The sequence below is a fragment of the Lissotriton vulgaris genome, chromosome 3_1 (assembly GCF_964263255.1).
Source record: "Lissotriton vulgaris chromosome 3_1, aLisVul1.2, whole genome shotgun sequence".
Classification (NCBI taxonomy): Eukaryota; Metazoa; Chordata; class Amphibia; order Caudata; family Salamandridae; genus Lissotriton; species Lissotriton vulgaris.
The window spans coordinates 2097737409-2097764962 of record NC_141689.1 but is presented as its reverse complement, the minus strand read 5'-3'; the positions used below and the strand labels follow the sequence as shown (position 1 = coordinate 2097764962).

The 27554-nt window shown below is 45.6% G+C and overlaps 1 protein-coding gene across 4 annotated transcripts in view; it reads right to left on the bottom strand.

Moving 5' to 3' along the window:
• The window catches only part of LNX1 (ligand of numb-protein X 1), a 278368-nt gene that overhangs the window by 229589 nt on the left and 21225 nt on the right, over nt 1-27554 (bottom strand). For 2 of the 4 annotated variants that reach the window (XM_086962645.1, XM_086962644.1), the window contains exon 2: nt 24526-25004. In XM_086962645.1, coding sequence (XP_086818771.1) covers nt 24526-24920 — 395 coding nt within the window. In that variant the 5' untranslated portion in view covers nt 24921-25004. Of the gene's footprint in view, nt 1-20823; nt 20967-24525; nt 25005-27554 lie in introns of those variants that run through there. The other 2 variants (XM_086962646.1, XM_086962647.1) reach the window with 2 other exon arrangements.

The window sequence follows — 27554 nt, the reverse complement described above, 5'->3', positions numbered from 1 at the left end:
AGAGCCATTCATGCAGAGCAATTTACAGTGCAACTATTGATGCATGTGTGACATTAAGTTAATGACAAAACTATGGTCTACTGTTCTTTGGGTATCACTGGGTATCATCTGCATACATGTAAAAAAAAAAACAACATAGCAACTTTTAAGGATGCTCAGAAGAATGATGTAGTCACTAAAGAAGCTGGCAAAAGGCAAGAACCTAGAAGGTCACCGCGCAAAGCATCAGTGTTTTTGGAGAAGAATGGTGACATTTAGAGATGCTATTTGCAATTGTAGAACATTCCCCTCAATTCCACAAAATATTTCCAATTTTCTCTTGAACAACAGGATAGGAAAAGCTAGCCTGAGGCAAGGCAATGTTGTCACTGATAGGAGCTATAGTTCATAGGTAGACCTGTGATCTATCTAAAGGAGATTCAATATCTAGTAAAACAGCAAGAGCACTTTGGATGAATTTCTAAACTGCCAGAGTGGAAGTTGGACTTTTTCTCTTTGCGGATGTCAGTTTTTTTTAACCATATCATGGATAGAGCTCACTTCTTGCTCAATGTAGAGGTGAGTCTCCTCCAAGTGCCTTTTGTGAGCCACATCTCTTCAGGTCACAGGAAAAAGCTCTGTATGGAGAACTGTGTTGGTTGTGAAAATGCAGGAGCAGACTGTCAACTTTAGGATCCGGACTCGTGGAAGGGGAGGAGGTGCAAGTTATGGTATGAGATGCAAGTTATGGTATGAGATGCTGTTAGCTGTAATGAATGCTACACAGAGACGGGTACGTTTACAGGGAGGGGCACATTGTTGCATGGATTTATCAAGTTGTGGGAAGGGGCTTCTCAAGTAATTCCCGGTGATAATAATGGAGCCGGTTCGAGAATGCAAGGGTCATTGCAAATGTCAGGTAGGGAAAACGGATGTGAACCCACAGAGTGATGGAGGCGACAATAACACGGGGAAGCAGCAGCAGACAGGGAGGCGTGGGGGTCAGCAATGTATACTTTCAGTGCTTTGGTCACTATTGTATCTACAAATGTGGCGTTAAAGATTGCCTTTGGATTAGATTGTGAACTAGACCCTTTATTTCTGTCAGACTAGTTGGGCTAGACCGGCTACCCAAAAAGATATCCAGGAACATTTTTGAAGTCCTTTCCCCCGCCACGACCCTCCATCCCCTGAGATAAGGCAGAATAGTGGCTAGGTCTGCCCAGGATGCCTCAGAATGTCAGTGCCCTCGGGTGTCATCCAGCTACATTTCCAGAAAACCCTGTGGCCATAAGAAGACAGGTGAAAATGGTGTCTTGCCTCAGCTGCTATACTATTTTACTAATTTCCCTCTGTTTCTCCACCACCCCCTTTTCCATATCTTAGAGTGCATGGTGTGACCGTTGATTTGTCACGACACACGCAGCAGAGTAGCATTAATCAAGCTTTGCTGCCCGACTGACGGCAGCGTGCTCAATGTTCCCAACATCAAACAATACTTTCGATCCTCCCAACTCCCGTGGGTTTCGCATTGGTTTGCAGGTGACAACCTGGATGATACTGCAACTCTTCAGCCTTCTTGGGATTTAGCAAGAGTACTTGCCCTGTTCCACCCTTTTGCCAAGACACCACTACCGAACATCCCCTTCCTCCAAACCGTTCAAACCACTTACTGATGTTACCGCAGGTCCCTATTTATTACCAACATTTATTAAGGCCAACATTGGGTGAATTCCCATAGGAGAAGATGCACATTCAGTCTCCCTTTATGAAGATAACTTGCTGCTTTACGTTAGGGATGTCGGATATATGCCTTTCACTATTGCAGACCTTCTGTCCAAATTTGCAACCATCTTCGGTCTTCACATTGGCTGAACCAAGTCATGTCTTTTCCTTTTTATTATTACTAACCCAGATGCACAATGACATCACTCTTAAGTGACAACCATCCACTTTTCGGTGTTTGGGGCTACAAATTTACCACAAGTCCAAGGATCTACGGGAGGACAACATGGTATGTGCTGTCACTGCGCTACTCGCACAAATATCTTTTTGGCAGACTCTTCCACTGTCAGTGGCGGGGATGGTGGCCCTTACGAAAATGGTTGTCTTGCCTCGGCTGCTATACTGGTTTAATAATTTCCCTCTGTTTCTCCACCACCCCGTTTTCCATATCTTAGAGTGCATGGTGTGATCATTTATTTGTCACAACATACGCAGCAGAGTAGCATTAATCAAGCTTTGCCACCCGAATGACAGCGGCGTGCTCAATGTTCCCAACATCAAACAATACTTTCTAGCCTCCCAGGTCCCATGGGTTTCGCATAGGTTTGCAGGTGACAACCTGGGTGATACCGCAACTCTTCAGCCTTCTTGGGATTTAGCAAGAGTACTTGCCCTGTTCCACCCTTTTGCCAAGACACAACTATCGAACATCCCCTTCCTCCAAACCGCTCAAACCACTTACTGATGTTACAGCAGGAGAGGTCCCTATTTATTACTCGTTCGATCGACCCAGCCCTGCCGCTACTTGGAATGCCTTGCGGATGCATAACCACAACCCAAGGGGAATTAACACAGTGGCACGCAGCAGGTTTACACACCTTAGGCCACCTGTAGCGGGATGGCGTTCTCCTCTCTTTAACGGACTTGCTGGCTGGCTCTGACCCCTCGCCTGGCCAATTTCTATTATATGCTGCTTTTCTTGGAATACTACACTAGTCCTGGGTCGAGATAGAAGAGGAGCCCAAACAACACCAGTTAGTTGAATATTTCAATGACTTGGGCAGGGGGGACGCCATACACAGTGGTTGGCGGATGCCATGCACACACCCACAGCAATGCCACTTGCTAAACTGAAGATACTCTGGGATGCAGATCTTGGTAAAGCATGCACTGATGCTGAATGGTGACTACTTCTGGCCTATACCCCGTTAGTGTCCTGAAACGTCTGTTTCAAATTGATTCAATTTTATATATTACACTGCGCCTACCTTACCCCCATAACATCAACCATTATTTAACCACAACTATGCTGTATGCCCCCACTGTCTGTTGCACGACAGAGTGGGTACATATGCTGTGGTCCTGCCTGTCACTCTCAAGTTACTGGAAAAATGTAACTACACACTTAACTCGATGTACAGGATCTGTTTGGACTTACACTTAGGAGGTGTGCATCCTGGGTCTTTACCGCCATGTTAAAAAATATATGGCAGCAACATAGTATCCAGACCTCGCCTCTTATTTGTGAAGAGACTGCTCATCCGTAAGTGGACGGCAGCGGACCCCCACCCTGCCTTCCCCTGTGTGGGTTCTTTCTATGCTGGCATGGAGTGCACTGTTGCGTGGGGAGGAGGTGAAGGGGCTCCATATATATCAGATCTTGGATACATGGGATGGTCTTTTGGACAAATTCTGCAATGGTGTGTCAACGGCCCCGTATCCCACCCAGGGGCGTAACACAGGCCCCCCTAGCCCCCGTGGTGTGGGGGGGGCGAGCTGCAGGGGGCCCCCTCAGTACAGTACTGAGACCTGAGAGCTCCAGATTAAATCCGGAGCAGGGGCCCCTCTGTGTACCTTGCAGGGGGCCCCTTCAACTATCGTTACGCCACTGGTCCCACCTGACCCCTCCTTCGGCACACACTCCCCCCCCCCCCTGCGTTGCTCTTCCCTGCCTGTACTGTATGTCTGCTGGGGCGCTTGAGTATTACTCACCACTTGGCACTGCTGTGTACAACCCCTTTGGTCCTCTCTGGATTCCCAACTTCTGTGCTGTTTTATGCTGTCATTATGAGCGTGCGCAGTTTTTACTTGGTTCTTTATTAAGTTCATTGTTTAGTAATTTACCCTATTTTTAATTCTATGCATTGGTTTCATTGCATATACTGATTGCATTTTTATAATTTCGACATTTTGCCCTCTAGCAGGCCTCTTTATTCGGACTTTGGACTACCAATCGACACTTTAATTGCTGTTACTTTTGTGGCCCTATTTAATGGCCCATGTATGGAAAATTGTCCACTATTTGCAATATTATATGCTGTTGTTCCCTTTCTGCTACTGTCAATACATGTCATCTCTTGCACACCTTGACGTAACATGACAACTGTCCTGTATTGAAACTATCTTTGTAGACAAATGGCAAAAAGATTTTTACTATATATATATATAGCAATGCTGAAAAGCGTTACAGCGATATAATAAAATGCAGAAGAAAACTTTGAAAGTCCAGTCCCTGTGTCGCTGTTTAATCTCTATCAGAAGTGTGTGTGTGTGTGTATATATATATATATAATGTAATGACTAGCAAAGTAAAATCTGTGTGGTAAAGGTAGCATACCCTCCTTCCAACCATCCACACATGGGTCATGGTTAAGCTGAGTAAACCATAGCATCTTCCGTTGTAGCTAAGGCAATTGTCCATCTGCTGGGACCAATGCTGGTTCTGAAATCCCACTCTGGGATGTTTCTGGAATTTGAAAATTATGCTGAAAGTTTTGCTTGAGATGATTTGAGATGATTTGACCATCTGACTCCCCAATTAAATGGGTGAAAAGCAGCCAGCCCGAATTACAGGACCTCACTCAGTTTTGTGGCATGGAGTGCCATTGCCATAGGTAAAAAGAACAAGCATTTGAAATGCAATAGATCTCACATTTGCTAGAGAAGAAGGTATTGGCAGTGTAAATGACAATGCCTTTTATTTATCTGTTTTGATAATTAACACATAAATAAAAGGCATTGCCAAATACAATGCCAATAGCTCACGCTCTTGTAAATGCTAGTCCTATCTCATTTCATAGGAGTGACTGCCATTGTCCCGGGCTGCTTGGAAAGACAAACTCATAAAGAAAATAGTACTTACAGACTACATAAGACACAGCATGTAACAACAGAAATAAAAGGGTCAGTCCTCATGGGAGGTTACAAATGAAGACAAGGCGGTACTAACACGCCTATTAATGAATCAGAAGCCAGCATTTATGAAGGACACTGACGCAAGCTAATAACATATGGGTGGAGACTGGGCAGGGCTACAAGCCTGTACCCAAATACAGCATGTCTCGCAGAGCAGCGCTTGCGCTGCCCAGGCTCGACCTAAAAAGAAATAACATTGATAAACACGGCCATCCTGCTCCAGGAATGTCACATTCAGCCAAACTGCTTTGTTAACTGTTGTTTCAGGGGCGCAGCTTCAGGGGCATGTTTGTGGTGTTACACCCATTCTATTAAATGTATTTTCGGGTAAATAGTTGGATACAGGTGCTCTCTGTCGGGTATGGTGATGCATCTGTTGGATGTCACCAGGAATTTCGACATGCATACATACAAAAACGCTCACACACTCCCTCCCTGTTTTGGAAGTCCTCGAAAATGTTGGTTAGTTTATAAAATATTTCGTTTTTTTCTCAATTAGTACCCTCACCAATCCGAATTCCTCTATTTTCATTCACCTCTTTGGCCCCTCTCATGCACCCTCCTTGGCTTATAATGTAATATAACATCATATGCCTGCGTGATTGCTGGAAAATACGTAGCTCGCACCCCCCCAATGTTACTGTCCATGCTACGCCTCTGGTTGTTACTAAACAGTAGTCGTTGAACAGTGAACAGAATTCCAACGGGGGGGATGGGTTATGTTCAAGACACGACAGCGCCTTCCTCGAGCAGAGCATTCCATTGCAAACATTTCACACAAGTACAAACGTGCATGTATTCCTGACGAAGAATTCCACTGATGACGAAACTGCAGAGTACATGGGCAGGCCCGTTTTATTTCTGCAATCCATGCCTGGGAAACACCAAGCCACAGTAGCTGACGGTGGAGCCCGTCGGCTCGTCAGAAATAGGTCGCGCGCAGCCCAGGAGCTGCGTCCACAGCCCCGCGTGACGTGTCTCGTGCTTCCGGGTTGTATACCGCCGCTTGCAGAGAGACAGCTGCTGAGGCAAAGATGTGATCAAGTCTGTGTTTCTAAATCCATCGCACTGGAGGTGCAAGTGATGCAAATCCAACAAAATCCCCATAGCAGCTCCCAAAATAAACTGCAGTCAAAAGGTGCTTGGAGCTCAGGACAGTTGCACAGGCTTGATGTAGTCGTAGCATTTACAGAGCTGTTATTTATGCTACAAATAGAAGAGAAAGGGGAACAGGAAATATGCAAATTCGTGCCCCGATTACGGGACGTCTGGGCTAAAATGTACGCCCCCTGTGATTCTGCTCTGAGACTTTGAGGAAGAGAATACATGAAATTGATTAAATGAAAGTTATCAATGAATAATGAACCAGCACTTATGAGGTGTGCTGACCTCACGGACGGGAACCCTACTGATGCTCAATAACAACTTTTGGGGTATAGCACAATACCCAGGCAGGGTATAGGCCTCCATGAATGAATCCATTCCATGAAGCAACTTAATGACTTTCACTGATCACCTTTCAGATGCTGATATAGAATGAAATGTTCTGCGCCAGATCTTGGCCACCGCTGAGGAAGATGCCGTTCAGATTAATTCCGGAAAGCGGTGCTTGTCAGAGTCTTGAAAACTGCTCCTAATATTGGGGAAATGTGCAACAGTTTGGACTAAAGAAGCTGTTATTGTCGAAAATCATTTTATACAGTCTGAGCCCAGATGTGGAAATAGTGTAACAGAATGCGTGTGCTTACTACATGTGGTAATAAGCAACACAAGAGATTCAACAGTCACCAAATTCACAAAACACAAGGAAATCCGCATGACGTTTTCAAACAGAATGGTCCTCGCCAATATGTGAAGATCAAGAAACACTACACTGAAAGTCACTCTACATAAGTGTAAATGGTGTGAGGAGCAGGCACTTTGAGGAGGTAAGGAGAGGTCCAGAGACAAGGCGAACGACCCTAGTGAAGGCCAATCAGAAATGGCTGATCCTCCCGCTCCCCAACATTGGGTATTGTTTAATGACAAACAGTGTACCTCCTAAACTGTGGAGGCGAGAGGAAATCAAACTATGCATGGAATAATACTTCATGTTACCAAAAAATCACCAGTTTTCAGAAACGCACGTAGCCGTATGCCTTGGACCAGTTGCCTAAAAGCAGCTAGCTAATGAATCTCAGGAGCACAGCGGATTCCACTAGAGGGTGGTTATCAAGGTGTTTCTTTCCACTTGATGAATTTGCATGCGAACAGCCAACTCATTTGTGGAGTGAAGGTGGGACTCATCCATTCATAGAGTCAATTATGTGCAAATCTGTTTACTGAGAAACTTGCACCTACAAGAGTGGTGGATTAAGATCCCTTAAATCGAAGCGCTAAGTAAATACAATGAAGAGGAGTTGTTCAACAGAAATATTGACATGAACCTTTTGACAGCATAAGGACAAACTTGGATGAACTATGACATTGGGAATACTTACAAGAGAGGAACAGTGGCCTCGATTTTGATCAGACTGATAAGACTTTGAGAAGACTGAATTTTTAAACTATTGTGTCTAAATGTTCAAACTAGTTGAAATGACCAGATTAGAAAGATGTATATCACATGGGAAAATGAAAAAGATTTTTTCTGCAAATGTCATGTGAAAAGAATGCATTAAATTCCAAAACCTTATTATAAGGCAAAGAACAAATGATGCTCTACAAAATAAATAATCTATTTTATGAAATGTTTAACCCCTTTAGTGCTGCCGTCGGCCAACGGTCGTCGCAAGCACTATCTTGCCAGTGCTGCGCACAACCATTGGCCGTCGCGGCCGCACCAGTTTCTTCGAACGTTCAGCACTGGCGCAGAACGTTCGAAGCAACAAACGGGTTAAATATAGTTTGCTCTGAAGAAGGTTGTGTATAAGAAATGTGAGGTTGTGTGTTATTTTGCACGTGTGACCCGCACACTTAGGCTCCACAACTTATAGAAGCAGAAAAAGCATTTAACAGTGTCTTGGCCATATTGGTGGCAATTTCTCCATCATTTTATAAATCCCTTCCTCAGTTAGATCTGTGAAACCTATGTGTACCACAGAGCAAAAAAATCAGTATGATGGCTTAATCCTCTAGTTTTTATAGGTTTCGCCTGGCGTTCACTGCGCAAGCAGTGTCGCGCAGGCAAAATTCTTTGATCTTCAGTACGGGGCTTTAACCCGCCTCTCTCTTCCATTGGCAAGCTCCATAAATGGAGGCTAGCCATTGGAAGAGAGATGTGTCAATAATTGTTGGAGCAGATTCGTGGGCGTTCCGCTGTTTTTTTAAGCCCTGCCCCTTTTTTGCAGTCATGAACATGTGGGTGTTTACTTTTTTTTACCCCGGATGTTTGCGGCCGCCATTTTTTTTTTCATGGAGCTGGGGCGGGTGGGATGATTGCGGTCCGGCGGGTGGATGTGTCCCTTGGTGAGAGGCGGTGCAGTTTACCAGCCCACGGCATCCTTTCCGGCAGCAACATTTATTGTGCCTACCCCGTGCCTGGGATGGGGATCAACTCGCTGAGGCGGAGCCTGAAGGAGGCAACTTCCGCTTCCCCCTGCTTGGGGGAAGCCATTGAGATGTTGCCGGTCTCCCATGCGATGGAGGGAGACCGGAGATTCCCCCCCGCCGCCGGAAGCAACACTGGAGTTGCGGGGCTCCCATGATGATGGGCGAGCCCCGGAGGGATGGAGGGAGACCGGAGATTCTTCACCGCCGCCGGAAGCAGCAAGGGAGTTGCGGGGCTCCCATGATGATGGGGGAGCCCCGGAGAAGAATGCGCCCGGAGCCCTGCGGGCTGCATTTTCAAAGTCCCGGTCCCGAGATGGGGGACCGGGTGAAGGCCGGCGCATCGTGAGGTCTGGCGCTGCGAAGGCGGGGCTCTCCTGAGGAGTGAGAGCCCCGCAGGCGCCACCGAGAGTTGCAGAGACGCGGAGGGGCCCGAGGCACATTGCCGGTGCCTGCCCCGCCGCGTAGGCCACAGATCTTCCCCCGCCCAGCGCATGGAGCAGCCCGGTGAGTTAGGGCTGGGGCAGGGCTCTTTTCAGTGTAGGGCGGCCCCGGATAGCAGCGGGCCGCCCCAACGGTGCCCAAAAAAAAGCTTCTGAGTCCTCTTGTGGCTCCGTGGGGGCATGTCCCATTCCTAGATGTGGGCTTCAGTGCACTGTGAATATGCAGGGTGTGGGGTTCTGTCCACAGTGTGTATGCAGCGTGTGGGGTTCAGTACACTGAGGGTATGCGGGGTGTGTGGTTCTGTGCAGTGTGTCAGCACGATGGCAGCTTCAGTGCACTATGAGTATGCGGGGTTCTGTGCACTGTGTATGCAGAGTGTGAGGTTGTGTGCACAGTGTGTATGTGGGTTGTGGGGATCAGTGCACTGTGAGTATGTGGGGTTGTGTGTATGTGGAGTGTGGGGTTGTGTGCACTGTGTGCATGCGGGATGGAGCTTCACATCCCTTGCTTGGAGGCCTTGGAGACGTTTATTGGTGTGGATAATTTACTCTTTCACATAACTTCCCCAGCACTGTGGCTGTAGTTTGTGCGATGTTTGAATTGCTTTTGAGCATAGAGTGTTTTGACTGCATGTTTATTTGTATTTCAAAATTATCGAGTGGACTTCCTCTCTGTGTGTCTCTTTGGCAGGCCCCAGCTGTGCAACTTCCGGGATGTGTGGCTCTGTGTGTGTGTGTGTGTGGGTGCAAATGCAATAGGTCTCGCATTTGTGAGAGATTAAGTAATTGGCATTGTAAAGGACAATGCCATTTATTTATCGGTTTTCAAAACCAACAAATAAATAAAAATGTTGTCATTTACAATGCCAATAACTCTAACTTTTGCAAAGGCGAGACTGTTGCATTGTAAATGCTTGTTTCAATTGCATGCAGAGCGCAGCAGGGGTGTCTGCTTCCCCTTGCCCTTCGCCAGAAAGCCTTCATAGCCTTCTAGCACACACCCCACCAGTTGTAATGAGTAATGCCAGTAGAAAGGTCACTGTGCAGGCAGATGACATCATCATTGATACCATTAACCCTGGCACTGCCCTGCCAGCAGTAGAAGCGCTTGAAATCAAATTTGGATGTGGCTGGTGCTATAAACTCAACTCCTGCAAAATCCAGACAATAGTGACAGAGGGGCTCGACGGCGGCATCTCTGGGGTGGTTTCAGAAGCTGACAATCTGATGTCCCCATCCAAGCAAATCGTAATTAAACTGTTTTGACCTAATATATATCACACTTATAACAACGTGTGGTAATGCTGGAGAGGTCAGATGGGCTGGTAATCTCTTACTGGCAGAAGCAAAAGGATTGAGGTGCTTAGTTTCTCATAAAAGCGAATTACTTGGTAGTATTAATTAACTACATACCAATAAAAAGCGACAGTCCGTCTAGACTCCACCTGCAGATGTGGGAGTGGTGTGGAGAGTGGCCAGAGTGGCTGACACCGGAGCGTGGGGCTCACGGTTCGATTCCCAGCGGCAGCTCAGCATCATGTGACTCTGGGCAATAGCTCACCTAATCTCCCCAATGCCTTGAAACCTAAGGGGTGATATGTTTGCGCTTTACAAATAGGAGTTATATTATTATTATTATTGCCGTCTGTCGTCAGATTTCACCCCTGAATCAAGGCAAAAGTGGGGAATAAAGGTATAGAAATATTTGTTGTGAATCACCTACGTTTTCACTTCAGAGAATGCAAGAACATAATCAATAGCAAGCAATACTTCGAATGTCCCTTGGTCAAGTAAGGAAAATCTACTTTCAAAGCGATTTAACAACCATTCACTAATATATCCAAGGTCTCAAAGGCATGTTAAATTCATTGAACTGCTTTCTTCCATCCACAGTTCAACAATAGAGATCGCCAGTATGTATTTATAGCAGGTGATACAGCACAAACAGCAACCAGTTGAACCCCAATGTTTCTTCATAGTGGCAATAAATTGTACTAGGTTCGTAGAAACCTCCTACAGACAGACAGAAGAATGAGGAAGCAACTTGCTGCAGGCAGAAGTAAGTTGATACAGCACCATCTTACATTGCGTCACTTACTTGACCTATTTACTTACTCCCAGAAACGAGTAAAGCATTATAAAAAGTATCCAGTGGAGAGCTTTGTGTTTTTAAATACTGAACGTACTGTAAGGTCTATTATTCAGCATTCGGCTTTCATACATGTATTCAATCTCAAACTGTGCCATATATGCATTATAGTATGACCTTGGCTACTCCCAATAATAGCACATTCGGGATGTCGTGGGAAGCAATGCACTGCCAATCCAACCAACCATTAAAGCGCCTTACACCGAATCCCAGATGTGGAACTACTGGTAACATGAATGACAAAGTGCGGCCGAGCTGAAAGAAGATTATTGGAATGTCAATGGAGTACATTTAGCAGTCATTTTTTTTAGGTTGACGGACAGGTCATTTATCACAGGTGATGTGGGGGGGAGGCAGTTGTGTAGCAAGATCTGCTGATGCCATGTCTTGGCTTTTGCAGCTATAGCAGCTGGCCTGTTGCTCGAGTCCAATTGTACCCCATGAGCGAACAGCGCCTAGAGCTGTTCGCAATGCAGGAGGCGCATACTGATGCCAAAGAAGGGGTAGCATGAAATCTACAGGCACTGAATGGATGCTCTCGCATTAACACTTGGCATCATCGCCTGCCACACAAACATGGTCATTGCAGCAGGGGTCATCGTCACGGTCACGCAGACAGGACATGTATGTGCACACTTGGCTTTTGAGGGGGCCTGTGGGCCCCAGTGACGCTGGTTCGGTGCCAGACTGTAAGCGCCCTTGCTAGGGCCTTCAGCCCCCTCAGAGGTCGGGGGCCTGCAGCACACCCGCAGGTGACCCTCCAGCGCCGCGAGGTCGCTGACTAGGCGTGTGCAGTGTGAGGGGGCATAGGGGACATTTTACACTTTCGTCTGTAGCACGGCGCAAGACTAAGATTTGTGCACAGAGCTGCCGTGGTTCACGCACTGGGAACTGGCGCTCTAGTTAATTATACACTTTTAGATGGACAAATACAACTTCACATTTTCAGGAAGGCATTTTAGCACACAGGAATAGACTGCTTTATTTAGCCAATGGGTAACCCTTTTTCATTTCCTCTGCTTCAGGTTTAGTAACTAAACTGTGGACCGTGAATCCAAGAGTCGGGCCTTATGTAGGTGGCACAATACCGGTCGGTAACGGCCGATTTCGACCGTTACCGACCGGTATTTGTAATTCCAGATGTAGGGGGCCTGAAAATTACCGATTCTGTATATTTACCGAATCGGTAATTTTTTCCGAATGGGTAAATTACCGAATTGGTAAATGTACAGAATCGGTAATTTGGGATGTAGGTGGCACCTGAAACAGTGCCACAGGCCCTTAGAAATTCGTTATTTACCATGAAATACAATGGCATGGTAAATAACGAATTTCTGTGTACATGCACATCTGTGCATGTACACCTGTGCCATGTGGCACACATACATGCCCTAAGGGCATGTATGTGTGTCACATTGCACACAAGCCTGAATCAGGGGTGCAACAGGATGTCAAAGTGACACCCTGTCCCCCTTGACAAATCGGTAAAATTACCGAATCGGTATGTACCGATTCGGTAATTGCCATTGATTCCTATGGGCCTTGAGGCCCATAGGAATCAATGGCAATTACCGAATCGGTACATACCGATTCGGTACATACCGATTATTACCGATTCGGTAATATTTAAAGAATAATTACATACATGGCATTTACCGAATTGTAAATACCGAATCGGTAAAATTCGGTATTTACGATTCGGTAAATGCCATTTACCTACATATGGCCCCAATCCCAGCTTCACAATTTCATGGTGTGATCTGGGACAAATAAGTTTATTTCGCCAAGTCTGTTTTAGAGATGCTCCAAAAGTAAAAGTATGTTCTTGTGGACCAGCAAAATTCTTGACTGGGTTTTCCAAATATATATATATATATATATACCTTTGACTGCTTTCACCTCAGAGAAAAAAAACACACGAGATTAATGATAGACTCCTAGAAACTCAAACCTCACACAATGACAATATTTTGCTGCAGGCTTTCTCGTGATCAGCAGAACTCAGCAGATTCTGGGTGCCTGCCCATAGCATAATGTGTGCTTACACCTCCAGTTTTCTAGGCAAGATTTGTTTGTTTAAATATTTTATAAACTTGTACATCAGGAGATTTCCCTACACGCATACCACGCGGAAATTACTTAACCAACAGTCACTGAGGGTGCTAGAACAGGTAGGGGTCGGTTTTTGAATGCTTCACCCCGCATCTCTTTTTGGAATCTCTCACACATTAGTGGTGAGATAGCATGCTTTTGAAACCCAAGGGTTGTTCCTCCACACGAGCTATGTCCATTCACAGGATTGCATTATATTATTTTCCATTCAGCAGAACTATGTTTTTTCTTCTTGTTTATAGCTTTGCTTTTCCAAGTAAGTAGATGAGGTCACGGCGAGGTGTGTGCTGCAGACGTAATGCAACAGTACAAGATTGTGGGATGTATGAAGCCAGGTCAGCTTACTAGAACAACTAAGCAATCCTTGCCTTGTATAGCCTGTGTTTGATAAATGTCCTCCCGGTTTCTGATTCAACTTCCTTATTTTGTAAGGCATCAGACCAAATAGGAATTTTTCAAACACAACAAAAGTAGTTGAATTTAAAGTTCAGATAAAAAGGCTCCCGTATGCAGTGCTCTTTTGTTTGATTTTTGAGTTTCCTGGTGTGCGCCATAATAATTAATAACTAAACTTTGTTTGCACAATATCTGAGAGAATGCCATTTTCATCTTTCAGATACCGGAAAAAGAATAGTTTTCTGGATTATCGAGGTGATTAAAAAGAAAGTCAAATTGATTTGATTTGCTTTGATTCGAGGAAGGTTAGTGGTCCTGGTTCGAGGGTATTTAAAGGTTATTAGAAGCTGTGGGTGGGCTGGTCTCTGCTCTTAGATTGACAGTTCGACCGGAGCTATAGAGTAATGGTCAAGAAGAGACACTTGACTGGTTGCGATTGACATCCAGCTGCAGTGAGACCCAATATATTTTAAGATGTTCAGAGAATTCCAGAGGCAACGTTGGGGACAAGCAAGGCCTAGTAAGGGCTGGAATCCTCTCCATCCTTCGACAGCTCGCGGAAGGGATGCTGTAAGATAGTTAAAGTATCAGAAGCAATGCGCTGGGATGCGCAAACTGGATGTCCATGGCTCCCTTTCCTCTGGACAATTATTTAAAATTGTGCTTGGGCCAAAAAGTTACCGTAGCGAACATGGCCATTGTGGCAGAGCAGAGTTATGCAAGTTAACAAACATCAGACAACGGACGAGATAAACCCATTCAAATATATAAAACAAAAGAACCCGATTCAATAACCTCTTGACACAAATATTCCCTTTAGTACCCACCGAGAAACATGTTAACTCAGACTAACAAGCTTTGGATGAGAAGGGATGTCCTTCTAACAGACTCTCTTGAACACACGCCTGACAAAGGGATCTGTGTCCTCACTCCCTACAGATGTACTTACAGCCCTAGGTAGGTCTGCGATTCAATCTGCCTTTGAAGATGCTTCGGTGCAATGACACGCGGTGAAGGCCTGACACGCAGTGGCGGTTCGTCCATTGGGGGCGTTGGGGCGTTGCCCCACTAGCCATGGACGACCGTCACGTCACATCACTGTGTCTGACACTGACTGCGCATACCAATTAATTTATTACGAGCGCAGACAGTTTCAGATGAGTCACTAACTGTATGACCTCATTGCGATCGTGGAAGGGTGTGGGCGGGCCTGTGTGGCAGTGAGTGGCAGGCGGCTGGCAGATAGCAGGCGTGGCACGGAGGGCAGCAGCAGTGTGTGCGCATTTAGGACAAGTCATTTTTTTGACTTGCCCTCGCATGCGCACACACGCAGTAGCCCCTTCCCTCCTCCTCCTCCTCTAGCACGAACACAGGCAGAGACCCGGGGGAGCCGGGTCTCATTATGGGCAGTATTAGCCCAGCACGTTAACCAATCCTGGCGCAGTGGCGATGTTATGCTGCGCCAGGATTGGCTGAGTTACTGCCGCGCGTGCCATAGAATTTAAACTAGGCCCACTACAGGCTCGTTCCAACTTCCAGCGCTGTGCGTGAGAGACCCTTCTCCCAAGGGTGGATTATTTATAACCCCCCTTCCGCATCGGAGGAACCTTTGCTGAGAGTAACCATCTGTGGTGTCTGCAGATACCAGTGTCACAATGCCTGCCTCGCACCGCCCGGTGTTTAATCTGCGATGCGATCTTGGTTTATGTGCAGCAGCCGTTTCCAGGTATTAAAAATCTACTCTGTGTTCGCTTTAATGTCCTACAGTGCAGTGCAGATATAAGTGATCCTTGTTACGGCTGCGCGCTGTGTACATCATTACAAGGGCATACAGCACTGCGAAGCCCTGTGACGTGGCGAGGAGGCGGCAGGCGCACAGGTCCAGGGCCGCGCATGAACTGTTTGCAATTTGGCCTCGTGTGGTGGGTCACAGCACTGACTATCACTGCCGGCATAATGCACATTAACTTTATTAAAGATCTCCGTATCTGGCGTGGCGGCTCATGCACTTCTCGGACTCAGAGAGCAGAGAGAGGTTGAAAGGAGTACCAAGGCCTCGTGCTAAAGCGTTTATTCCAAGGGTCTTTGAAAGTTTACACTAACTTGTGGCAAGATGTGTCTCGTCTTTTTAATCCGTGCCACACGCAGGGAGATGGCTGGGCGCTACTCTGAGGACAGATGCCGCCAGTCGCTCGCAGTACTGAGCATATAGAGTGACCACATGAAGAAAAAAAACTCAGGCAAAGGAGAACTATGACAGTCTGTGCACATCGCACCTGCAGGCTCATACCGGAGGCTGGCTGCTGACAGTGAATGAAAGTGCCAACCTGTGAAGCCTCTGTCTGCCGTAGGCGGCACAGTTCGGCATCTACAGCTGCAGCCGTTCGAGATAGCCTGGGCTGCGCTCTTCAGTGCTGACCAGACTCCGTCTTGCTGCCGTAGAAATCCCTTCAAGCACGAAATTGTGAGTAGTATTATGTTGCATGTGCAATTATTTTAACTCGAGTTAAACACACTATTTAAAACAGATCTCAAACACACTTCACATCATGATGAGGAGATGAAGCTTGCACCGCACCGACTGCACATGATGTGCGTCACATGTTGTATGTAAAATCTTTCTTTGCAATCCTCAACTGTCCGTAGCTGGGTGGAGACGTCATTTACCCTATTTGTAATGGCTTTCCTCCCCAGTCTAGTTTTGACCTTTATTTGGATTTCGACAATGAGGCTTCCCAGGGCCCCTCTTTCATAACCTTCAGACATCACCAATTGTTCTTTTTTTTAAATGGTATGCTTCCCCTGGTGCTCTGAATCCATGGTGTTAGCCTCTGTCTAGGGGAAAGCATCGCAATGTACTGACAGTGTGTAATCACACTTTCCCTTCCACAAGCAATAACAAAATGGCTGCCATATATGTGTCGGTATTCCAAAAATCTAATTGATGATGTTTTATTACTCAGCGTCTTTGTGCACACGGTAACGATGCAGGAAGTGTGCATCTTGTAGCTCCCACTTCTTTACATAAGCATGACTCGGCCACGAAGGCATCTGCTCTAACCAGGCCAGGTTCACTTTCTGTCTGGGAGGAACATTGTGTGAGGGGAGAAGTGTGATTTCCGAATGATTGTTACTTCATAAATAGAAAGTAAACCTCCCGACTGCCACGTAGAATGTTATTGTTTTAAGAGTACAGTTTCATAGGCGAGAGTAATCGGGTCAGCTTCAAGTGAAGTGTCCTGCAATACAGACAGTCTGAGCTCAGAGGGCACTCAGAGCAGTAAAGTACACAGGGCAGAGGCCTCATTCATCCTAACGTGTTCGTGTTGTGATTTCACTTCTTAATTATGTATTTTTGTATGTGTCATGCTTTATTACAAAATGCACATGGAAACGGAAGGGACCTTTTTTAAAGCCTAAAGTGATTTGTTTCCTGTTGGTTTATGTGACGAATCACAGTTTACAGGTGTAATTTTTTCAATCCACAAATAAGAACAGATTAGAGAAATAACCCTTAGATGTTTGCTGTGCTTTTGGAACTGATAGCGGCGTTTGGGGGCATAAAAGCTGAACATCAAAGCCAAAATAGATCTACGTGAATAAACAAACACTTAAACCAGGTTCCTAAATTTCTCCTTTGCATTCTTTCTAAGCCGTACATTTTGACCAGGATTATTAATTACCATTGGGTCACCTGTATCTTACGAATTAAGCAACTCTTGGCTCAATTGAAGCGAAAATCACAAATGGCCCCTGGGCGTACAACACAGAGCAGAGCCACAGATCTCCCCTACTTGCCAACCGGTCCCTTAACAAGCCAACCTCTGTCAATCATTGACCCTGTGGGAGGCTGCCCAAGGGGCTAGTTTACTGCTCCCTGTGGTAGTGGTGGAGTCTGGAAAAGTAACGGACAAGCGTCTCACAGACACTGGTGAAGTATGTATGATAAAACTAGCTAAAAAGAGTCTAAATAAGAACCAACTAATCGTGTGTTACATATTTGATTAATAGGACCTCTGGACATGGGTTAATAGTGACTCAGGGAAATGGTTAATAGAAACTGCTGCTTAGTGATTCAGAAGGAACTGTTTAATAGGATGCTAGGGAACTAGCTAATAGCGCTCCATGTAGTTGGTAAATAGTGCCTCAAGAAATTGGTTAATAGGTCCTCAAGGAGTTGGTTAATAGATACTAATCGAACTGGTGGTTAAAAGTATCTAAATAAAAAAACTGGATGATAGTGTGTGAGAAAACTTGCTAATAGTGTCTTGCGTAATATGCAAAACATTTCCTGCAGAACTGGGTATCCGAGTATCATGCAATTAGTTAATAGTGTCCCAGGGAATAATGTAGTAGTGTGTCACGGTGACATTACACTTATACCCAGCTTTTACGCCCCACTACTTTCAAATGTCACCAGCCGCCACTGCTGACACGTGCCATCTCTCAAGGCGAGCCTTAGGTCGTCCCTGACCGGGCAGAGCACACGTGATCTATCATTTATGTATTCATATTTAGAGCACCGCGGTACATGGCGAGCTACTTTCAATCTCCAGGCCTCACCTCCATTATCGACCGGTGTCTGCAGAGGCCGGATCATTAGTCGCTGCACAAACGAGTGCATTGATCCCACAGGCGGGCCCGGCCGGGGCGCGCGCGCCCCTGCGTTTAGGAACGTGATGTGATGAGTAAGTGCCTGCCCTGCAGCAGGCCCGCGCGGCCACGCTTGTAATCAGGGATGGACATTGCGGGCCTCGCGCCCTGCCCTCGTGAAGGGACCAGCGCCGCGCGCTGCTGCAGCCCGCTCGTGATTCATCTCATCAGCGCGCGCTTCCCTGCACAGCGAGCGCCCCAGATGTCATTGCAGGCTGCGCCAGGGAGGGTTTGCCTGCTCTACTTACAGCTCTTACAAGCCCGGGCTGCTCCATCACATCCACTCCCCCGGGACACTCCTTACACAAAACAAGCACCTCAGTCAGTCCACACTGAAAGACAGACCGTGCACCCACCGTGGAACAACACGAGCACTGACTGGAAAGGTAAACTCCGACCAACCACTGACTCACAGCTGAGGGATTCACGAACCAGCAATAAACGTCACAACACAAATAAACCTATCAGGCACCTTAACATGCTCCTTCATAATTAAATGTCCAACCCCGCCCTCTGCAAATTGGGAAACTTGCTTCACCTGTAGAGTGATCGAGGCCTTCACTGTGTCCTCTGTGCCCCCTTCTTGGAGATGCAAAACAACCTCCACTGTAGAGCACAGCATGCAGTAAATCACAAACTGAAAGAAACGACATTTTCAGAGGTCTTTCAGCATGTCTGTTGCTGTCTTGTGTTCGTGCATTTTATCCCAGCACACCAAAACACTGGGCGCTAGTTAATGCATTCCATGCACTGTGGGACTGCAGTGCCGGAAATGACACCAACAATTCTCATACATTGAACTCTCCAGCAAGACTGACGATCAAGTCCAGATCAGGAAAGGAAAGAGTCCGAACCGCAGAAGAGCCAAAGAACACACAAGAGATGAAGTGTTACAGGAGCAGCACCTTGAAGTGAGCCAGCATCAACGCAGGAAGGGGCAACCTCTCCCTTACTACAAGTAGGCGCTTCCATGCATTGGGGCCTATTCACAAAGGCTATTTGGAGCACCTACACTTGTAGTCCTGTAGTACTATTTTACTTACTCTTACATGCTTTTGTGGCCTGGGTCAAAACATCTAAAATTGTCGTAATATGGGCACATGCAGGGAATATTCATACAGAATACAAATAGAAAGGACTGTGCCTTCTTTGCAATTTTACTAATAGTGAGTTGGACTTTTCAGGACAGAGTTACCGAGATACACAAGTATGTAAACGAATACTCTCGTAGTACTACTCCCAGTACTAATAAATGCCTTTGTGAATCTGCCCAAAAGAATGTGACATCGCACACAGCTCTCCAGGCCCTCCTCGTCTGACCTTTACCCTCAACAGTGCACTTCCTTCCAATACTTGTGCCATTACACCTGCTAGCTAGCATGGAGGACGGTATGCAAGGGAAAGATGGTCTTCAGGTAGGAGAGAGAAAGAGAGAGGGAGAGAGAGAGAGGGTCCCCAGGTAGGAAGGAGAGAGAGAAAGAGAGAGAGAGAGAGAGAGAGTCCTCAGGTAGGAGAGAGAGAGAGATAGAGAGAGAGAGAGAGAGAGATAGAGAGAGAAAGCGAGAGAAGACAGCCAATACAATGGATACGAAGCTAATAGAACAGATTGAACCAATTAAAATTGATGATTGGTCCTCAGTGGATAGAATCTCACCACACCTGATCGATAAGGGAACACAATGGATATGTAACCCATCCCAACTGAAGGACACCTACATCTGATAATAACCATCAGAATCGACTGACACCTACTATAACAGAAACAAACCCATTAGAACCAGAAAACAATTACAACTGATACACACAAATATCAACGCAGCAATACCCATTACAGCTGACAGGTAAATGAATATACAGCAGAGCACAATTGATTCATACCAACTTCAACACAACAGACCCATCACAACTTGTTGCAATTAGTATACTGCAAAACACAACTACCAAAGACCCCAGCGTTCTACTGTAAAGCCCTCATTGCCAGATCACCTTCAGTTTGTTACATTTTATGCACATTTTTTGCCTGCAAATGCTGAGGAGTCAACTATTGTTAAAGAAGCATAGTGTCACTTGGAAAGGAGATATGCGCTGCCACAGAGCGCGTTACCGCAGCAGATTTGACAACCTATGTGATTCTTTAGACAACAACAAACAGAGAAAACTTGTGAACCTGCAAAGCGACAGAGTGAGTGGGTAAAATTGACAAAACTTTAATAGATGAGTCAGTAACAGCTACTCTTGGATATTGAAGAGCAAGTCCAAATCAATCACAGAAAACTCTATGTGAACTGGGTCCAGTGTGCCCTGATCGGTGCTGCTATTCAATTGCTAACACATTTCTGGGAAGATGAGTGCATTCAACAGACTGCGTACAGTCATGCAGCTCTATTGGGTACTGTTATACACTGGGAGGGTCTGCACCCAATGTCTGACAAGACACAGAGAACGACCAAGGGTAACACAAGCACTCAACATCATCCATTTAACTGCTGCTGCACTCTAACCTCTGTTCATAAGCCACCACCATTTCCTTCATTTTTTGAGAAATCACATGCTATATGCCTCTTGACAGAAATGGTTTGCACCATACGCAAACTGCACCACACGCGTAGACATGCAACACAAAGTCTTCAAGGGCGTACTCACAGTTCAGAGTACAGGAAGTGCAGGTTCCCCACATTGTCTATGTAGTTTGCAGGGCTGAGCCAAGGCAGGACAAGCAGGAGAAGAGCCTTCATGTTCGCCGCGTCGAGCTGGTGCTCCTGGCTGGCTTGCCACCACCGCGCCGTGGCCTGCGCTCGAACCCTCAGCTCCCAGCCCCCGGTGGCAGCCAGGCTCTCTTTAAATCAGCCTTTCCATTTCACTTCACTTGCTAGCACATCACGAATCGCCTCTAAATCTCTTATGCTAAGCTATGCTGGAAAAATCATTGCCCTGTAAGAGGATTAGCCGCGCGCGCTGGTGGAGGGGTGCACGAGGCTGTGGGGACAGCAGAGCACAGCAGGCGAGCCGTGACTTATGGTGCAGAAGCGAGTGATGCTGAGGTACAGGGCCCTGCCTCCGATGTCGAGTGGTTCTCTGCAAGCAGCTGGTACGTTTGCATCACGGATGGGCTGCGTGAACCTAGATGTATCAGCGCTGGCTGAGGCTGCCAGGCTGAAAATAAAATGTACACTCCATCACTGGAATGAGCCGAGAGGCATCTCAGAGGGAAGCACGTCTACTGAGGTAAGGCTCCCCGTGCCAGTGACGTACTACATTCAGGGGGACGTGCCAAGCATAAAGCTAAAAGAATCCTATTTAATTTATTTGGTGTCAAAATGATGGGCAATGTCGTACAGCTCTGAAGACTATTCAAGCAGGGCACATCCTCTTCACAGAAAGGAACACATTCCTGATGTTAGCACATGAAGACAGAGTGCGAAAGTATGTCAAATGCCAGAAGGGGGCCCTTCAGATGTGTGAAGTGCATTATGGGAATGGGATAGACTGTGGGTGGGAGGGAAGCAGGAGGTATGGACATTGTATGCGAACTATTCAGCTGCTCTCCAGCTAGGTTCGAACAAGACCAATACTAATACATAAATGTAAATGTAATTTGCACTTGTATAGTGCCTATCACCCAGAGGTCTCTAAGCGCTGTACGAATACTGCTGTGGAACCCTTCCTGGCCTGTTCCTGTGAGGTGTCCCCTCCTGGGCACCCCCAAGGTGAAGCCAGGCATCCTAGCGCTGTTAGGGCCAGTGTGGAGATTAAGCAAGCTATTGCCCAGAGTTGCAGAGTGGAACCCATGATTAGAATAGGCACCGAGGCGAGAATTATCGGGTCCGAGGACATTGAGCCCAAGACCCTGCTGCGACAGGGATTGAACCCTGGTCCCGGGCCAGACTGCCTCAGGGTCTGCCGCTCCAATCGGTGAGCCACACTTCTCCACATCCTACATATATGGTAGGAGGTTGTGCAGTTCAATGGGAAATGCACAGAATTATCACTCTGGCTCAGCCCCCCTGAAATAAACCTAGAAATGTAATGTAATGAGGGGAAAGAAACCGTGAGCCAGGGTGTGAATATCCAGAAGTCCCTGAACTTGTTCACCTTCTAGATCGATCTTTGCAGTCAATCGTGACTAAACTTTCTCCAGAGTCATTAAAAAAAGAACTCAAAACATGTTTAATGTTCAGCACCCTGGTAAGGGAAATTACTAATACTTACACAAACTGAATCAATCAAGAGAAAAAAGAAAGTTCCAGCAGAAACAATTATGGGAAGAAACTCAGCAGCAACAAAACAGGAACGGTCCACACACATGCAGTAAATGTGGATATGGGAGGTAGACACAAGTTACAGCAACTTTGAGAGGGACATCCCAAAGGAAATCCCCAGTTTCCATTGAAGGGCTCCAGGAAAAGTGGTTACAAACTGGTGGATGCCAATCCTTCAAACATTGTCAAGCTTTATGTTGCTGGTGTTGCCACCCTGAGGTTGTGGAAAGGTACCATCATTTATCCCTTAAAAAAGGGTAACAGTGCATATCTCACAGACCGCTCATTTGTTACATAAATGGAGTTGAACTTTTAAAAAATTCATTCATTCTGATTAGTTTCAATGAATGGTTACAATTTCAACAAATCACGTCACCACACCAATGGGGGTTCGGACTACAGCTCATCACCGAGGAGGATACATCTTTCATTCTGCTTTTTACTACCTAAGTACTTCTGGCTTTCCTGGCCAACTTGGTCTTTGGAAAGATATGGCCAAAGCAAGAAAAAACTAATCAACAGTGATCTATGCTCGTTAAGCATAACCAATAAACTATGTGCTAAGATAATGGCCCAAGTCTGCGTTGGAACGGGGGACCAGTTAGCATAGTAATTTCCATTAGTCACTGAAGCGAAGGTGTTAGCTTGCACCATCAGATTCACCCCACATACCTTTGGCCTAAAGGGACAGTAAAGGAACGCAAGACAATATCTTTCTGAGGAAGGACAAAGGAGAACATTTGTTGCTGCTCTACACAGGAGGCTCTTGCTTGCAAGAACTGTCAATGAGATACAACATCCCATTGCAACTACGCAGACAAGTTAATGTAGTTAAAATCAGCAAATCAGAAAGAGAGGTCATTATGCGGGGCAAAAAAACACAAAAGAACAAAATGTACTATCTAGAAAGTGAAGCAATTAGAAAGGTAAATAGCTTCAAATATCTGAGCTTGAAATGTTCGACCTCAATGGATTGGCGACGGCCCATCAAGATGTCAAGTAAAAGGTTGAATGAGCAGCTGGCGACCCTACAGGATTTGCAAAAACAAAATAAAAAATAATGAAGCTTGGAACAATGTGGAAGTCCTTCAAAGAAAGCATCTAAGGAGAGATAACAAATTCTTACTGGGGGCCAAATGCATCCTCTCACCGATAACCTGACCTGCCTCAAAAGGACTATGAGATATGGCGTAATGATACTTGCTCATTGAATGTTGATCAGGAGTTGAATAAGTCATCCCATAATGTAACCACTATACAAAAGAAATTGAGTAAGAAGTGGGATTATTGGATTTCTCAAAAACAGGCTCCGAGTACAAGGACCACTGCAAACCTCAGGTTCCAGAAATAACTAAATTAAACACAAGCTTGACTGCAGGGGACAGCATGGGAAGTGAACATATTAGAGGCTCCCTCTGTCCCATGGAAGTTCATTTTTTTAGGCGAAGGGCAAATAACCCTTCACATAATCATTTTTAATAATCTATAGTATAGATTCTTCTATAAATCGACAATGTTTGATATTCTAGGATCTACAGAATTTAGCAAAAGGTGGAAATAAGCAAGACTCCAAGTGCAATATGTCATGGTAATAATAGAAAGGTCCTCTACTATGTTTTTTTCTTATGTGAATGCCATCAGATTTCAAGAAAGAACGTCACTGTCAGCCTGATGACGGCATCAATTGTTCACAATCAGCAGGACAGAATTTGATAAAACCAACACAGCAACTTTGTTTAGCGTGCTCCAAAAACAAAAAGACAGTAAAGAAAGCTTCTCATAAAACACAAGCGAGCACATTGAAAATTAGAACAAAACTACAGAATCAACATGAACTTTCATGTTTTAAATTCTGATTTACCCTCCTTCAGCCACATCACATTACAATCACTCTCCTCTTTCCCTACCTATCCTTTCCACAGCCCTTTTATGATAAATAATATTTTATTTTATCTATGCTATGGGAGGATCTGAGCAGTGAAGGGTGAACAATCAGTCAAGATATGATGAAGAGATAACCAATCATGCCAATAAAAGTTCTATTCACATCACTACAACATGAAGTAGTGCACTCCAGCAGACGTACCTGTTTTTGAAATGTTGTTCGAGGTCACATCGCGGCACTACCTCCGCGCAGTGCTCTGCGAAAGGGCAGGTAACCAGGAGTTTGTCCAGCAGTTTATGCACCAATATGTTGGATCTTTTACAGGTCTGCAACAGCACTGTCCTCCGATCCACTGGGCAGAAGTCTTTTTCGATCAGGAAGTTTGTGAGACAGATGGTGCAATAGGTGTGGCCACAAGGGGTATCCAGTGGCTGCAGCAAGGCCTGCAGACAGATGTGGCAGATTAAGTCATCATCTACGTCCTCTGGGTAGGTGTAAACATGGTTCTCCTCCAGAGAATGTAGCTGGCCACACGTTGCGCACAAAGGTGGGCAGTCACCAATGACCATGTCTTCCACATAATCGTTTTGCTCCATGATATTCCTGGAAGGTGAGCAACAGCCAAGGAATCAGCAAGTTTCTCCAGTTTTTGTTTTCAGTCAGCTGTTGATGCTCTAAACCTAAAAGTAAAACACATCAATCAGAATCATACATAGGAGACCGCTACGTTTCTGTAGCTCCGATTTAAATAGTAGGTACCTGCCATACAATAGGAGTTTTTAGCCAATGCAAGCACAATATACAAAATCAGAAAATAAGAGAAGGAAGGAAGGAAGGAAGGAAGGAAGGAAGGAAGGAAGGAAGGAAGGGAGGGAGGGGAAGGGGAAGGGGAAGGGGAAGGGGAAGGGGAAAGGGGAAGGGAAGAAAGGATTCCCAAGGTAGAAGTGATGGCTGAAATACTGACATCTCAGCTTTGCAATTGACCTAACTGGTAAGCCTAACTACATTTATCAAAATCCTGTCTTATTCAGTGCACAAGTAGTTAAATATCCATTCTAGTGTCTAGATTTGTGACCCCATCTCAGGATTTGTATACAAGCCAGTTATGCATTCCTGCTGGTGAAATTGGGTGTCCAGACCGCCGTACCAGATGCTACTAAATTAGTGCACCGCTCAAAAGGAGCACGTATATTCGTTTCTTAATTGTTGCTACCTGCTACAATGAGAGTGTCCTGAAGCATTAGCTGACTAGGGTGAGGGTATTTACTCAAGTAACAGCACTGTACTTACACTTTCCAGTAACACATAGGCACCATGCATTTTTAGTAACAACAAAACCTCCCCATAGTAGTTTGTCTGGCGACAGCTATGGCAGAATTCAAGCAAGGCAGAAGGGTTGGATACGTATCCTTCTTATGCAGCTGGAATCTGATCCTGATCATGTATAGAAGCTGGAGTGCTACAGGGAAGATCGATTTCTACATTTTAACGGCATTACAGAAATCTCTTGGAGCGAAGCAGCGGGCCTTAAACAGAATTCAGACTACTATTCATACTAGTTGGGCGTGGTTATGGATTTAAGGACTAAAATCCATAGAGGGTGTTGTTGCCATAAGCAGGTCTGGATAGAATTATACTTCCGATTGGAGAGGGTCTTAGAGTAGTGGGTAAAAGGAATGATGGAGATGATGATGATGATGATGATGATGATGATTCTAGGCCCTCGCTGCATGGTCTATTTGACTGTCGAGGGATATCTCATTATCAGATATCACTTCCACATTCCCGACCATTGGCACTGTTACCATTGCAAGTCGTCCCCGTGAAGCTACATGAGGGGGGCAAGTGAAGCCCATTGACATGGACCTACGTTTGGAGGGATTCAAGAGCCTTCCATTCACAGGCACTTCGGGTCTCTCATAGCCCTCTGAAAATGTGAGACTGAGGTCTTCCTACTACTGGAATATGTTACAGAACATTTATTGAGCCTTTGGAGGCTCATTGATATTTTTATTGAAAGAACACAATCTGCTTAATGCATGTACCGGTTCGTTGCCACGCACTGACGGGAATCCAAAACATCCTGTACATTACTATTCCTATATTTGCCATTCATGACTTATCGGAGGCTGGGATAGAGATAAAGAGATATGACCTATCTCATTATCAGACAATAAAATGGAGCAGGCATTCAAGCTTTTTTAGCCTTAAAAATCCTGAATGCCCTCCAGAGTTCACTGCTCTCGACCACCCCTTCCTCTGATTAACCTAGGACTTGACCCTTGGGAGTGGGAGGATTTTGGATTCAGCACCATCACACTAGAGCACCCTCTTTCGCAAATGTGGTGAGATGAGACGGTCTGCATGATATTAGTTCCACTGTTGCTCAATAGCACTGGCCTCAACTTTGTGCCGATATTGAGGTAGCAGGAATACTACAAGGATAATTTCAAATAAATCGAGCATTAATTGGAAGAGCTAATAATGTATGTAACATTGAGCCCTGGAGTAACACACTACAAATTCACTGTGGGGGGCTGGTTAGGAGAGGTTTTGACTCAATCTCTGTATATGCCAATATGAGTTGAAACATTTCCACTTCCATTTCGAAAAGCACGCGACTCGATGAAACTGGCCGCCCGTCATGCGCGGCAATTACAAAGTAAGTTCGTCATGCATTTGACGGATTGAACAACCGGTAAACATGGTACAGCTTCTGCCAAGATACACAAAGCACATTAGACCTGATCCCTTTCTGCACGCTGCACTGGCTACCTGACAGTTTTAGGATACGGTCCAAAGGGATCTCAATGCTACAAACATCTCGAAATGGGTCTAGGTGAGTCTGCATATGAAGCTGAAGACCCCCACGTTACAGTGAGGTACATGTTTCATGCAAAGCCCATGCTGTACTTGCTGCTTGTCTTCTTGCATTGCTTTACAGCCCAGTGACAGCACTAGTTGGTAAAAGTATTATATTGTTTGCACCCTCCCCCTGCAAGAGAGTCTACTATCCTCCTACAACACCATGGCCCCCTGTAGAATTCTAAAAGCAATGCACTGAGAGGCGGACAAGCATTACAAATGCAACATGCAATCACCATGGTTGGATGGGACTATACTGAGGTTGACAATACAGACCTACAAAAATAGCACATCCACCACATCGCCCACCACTATATTGTTAGGGTAGGTATAGATTTACTATTTTTAACCTCACATCTACATAC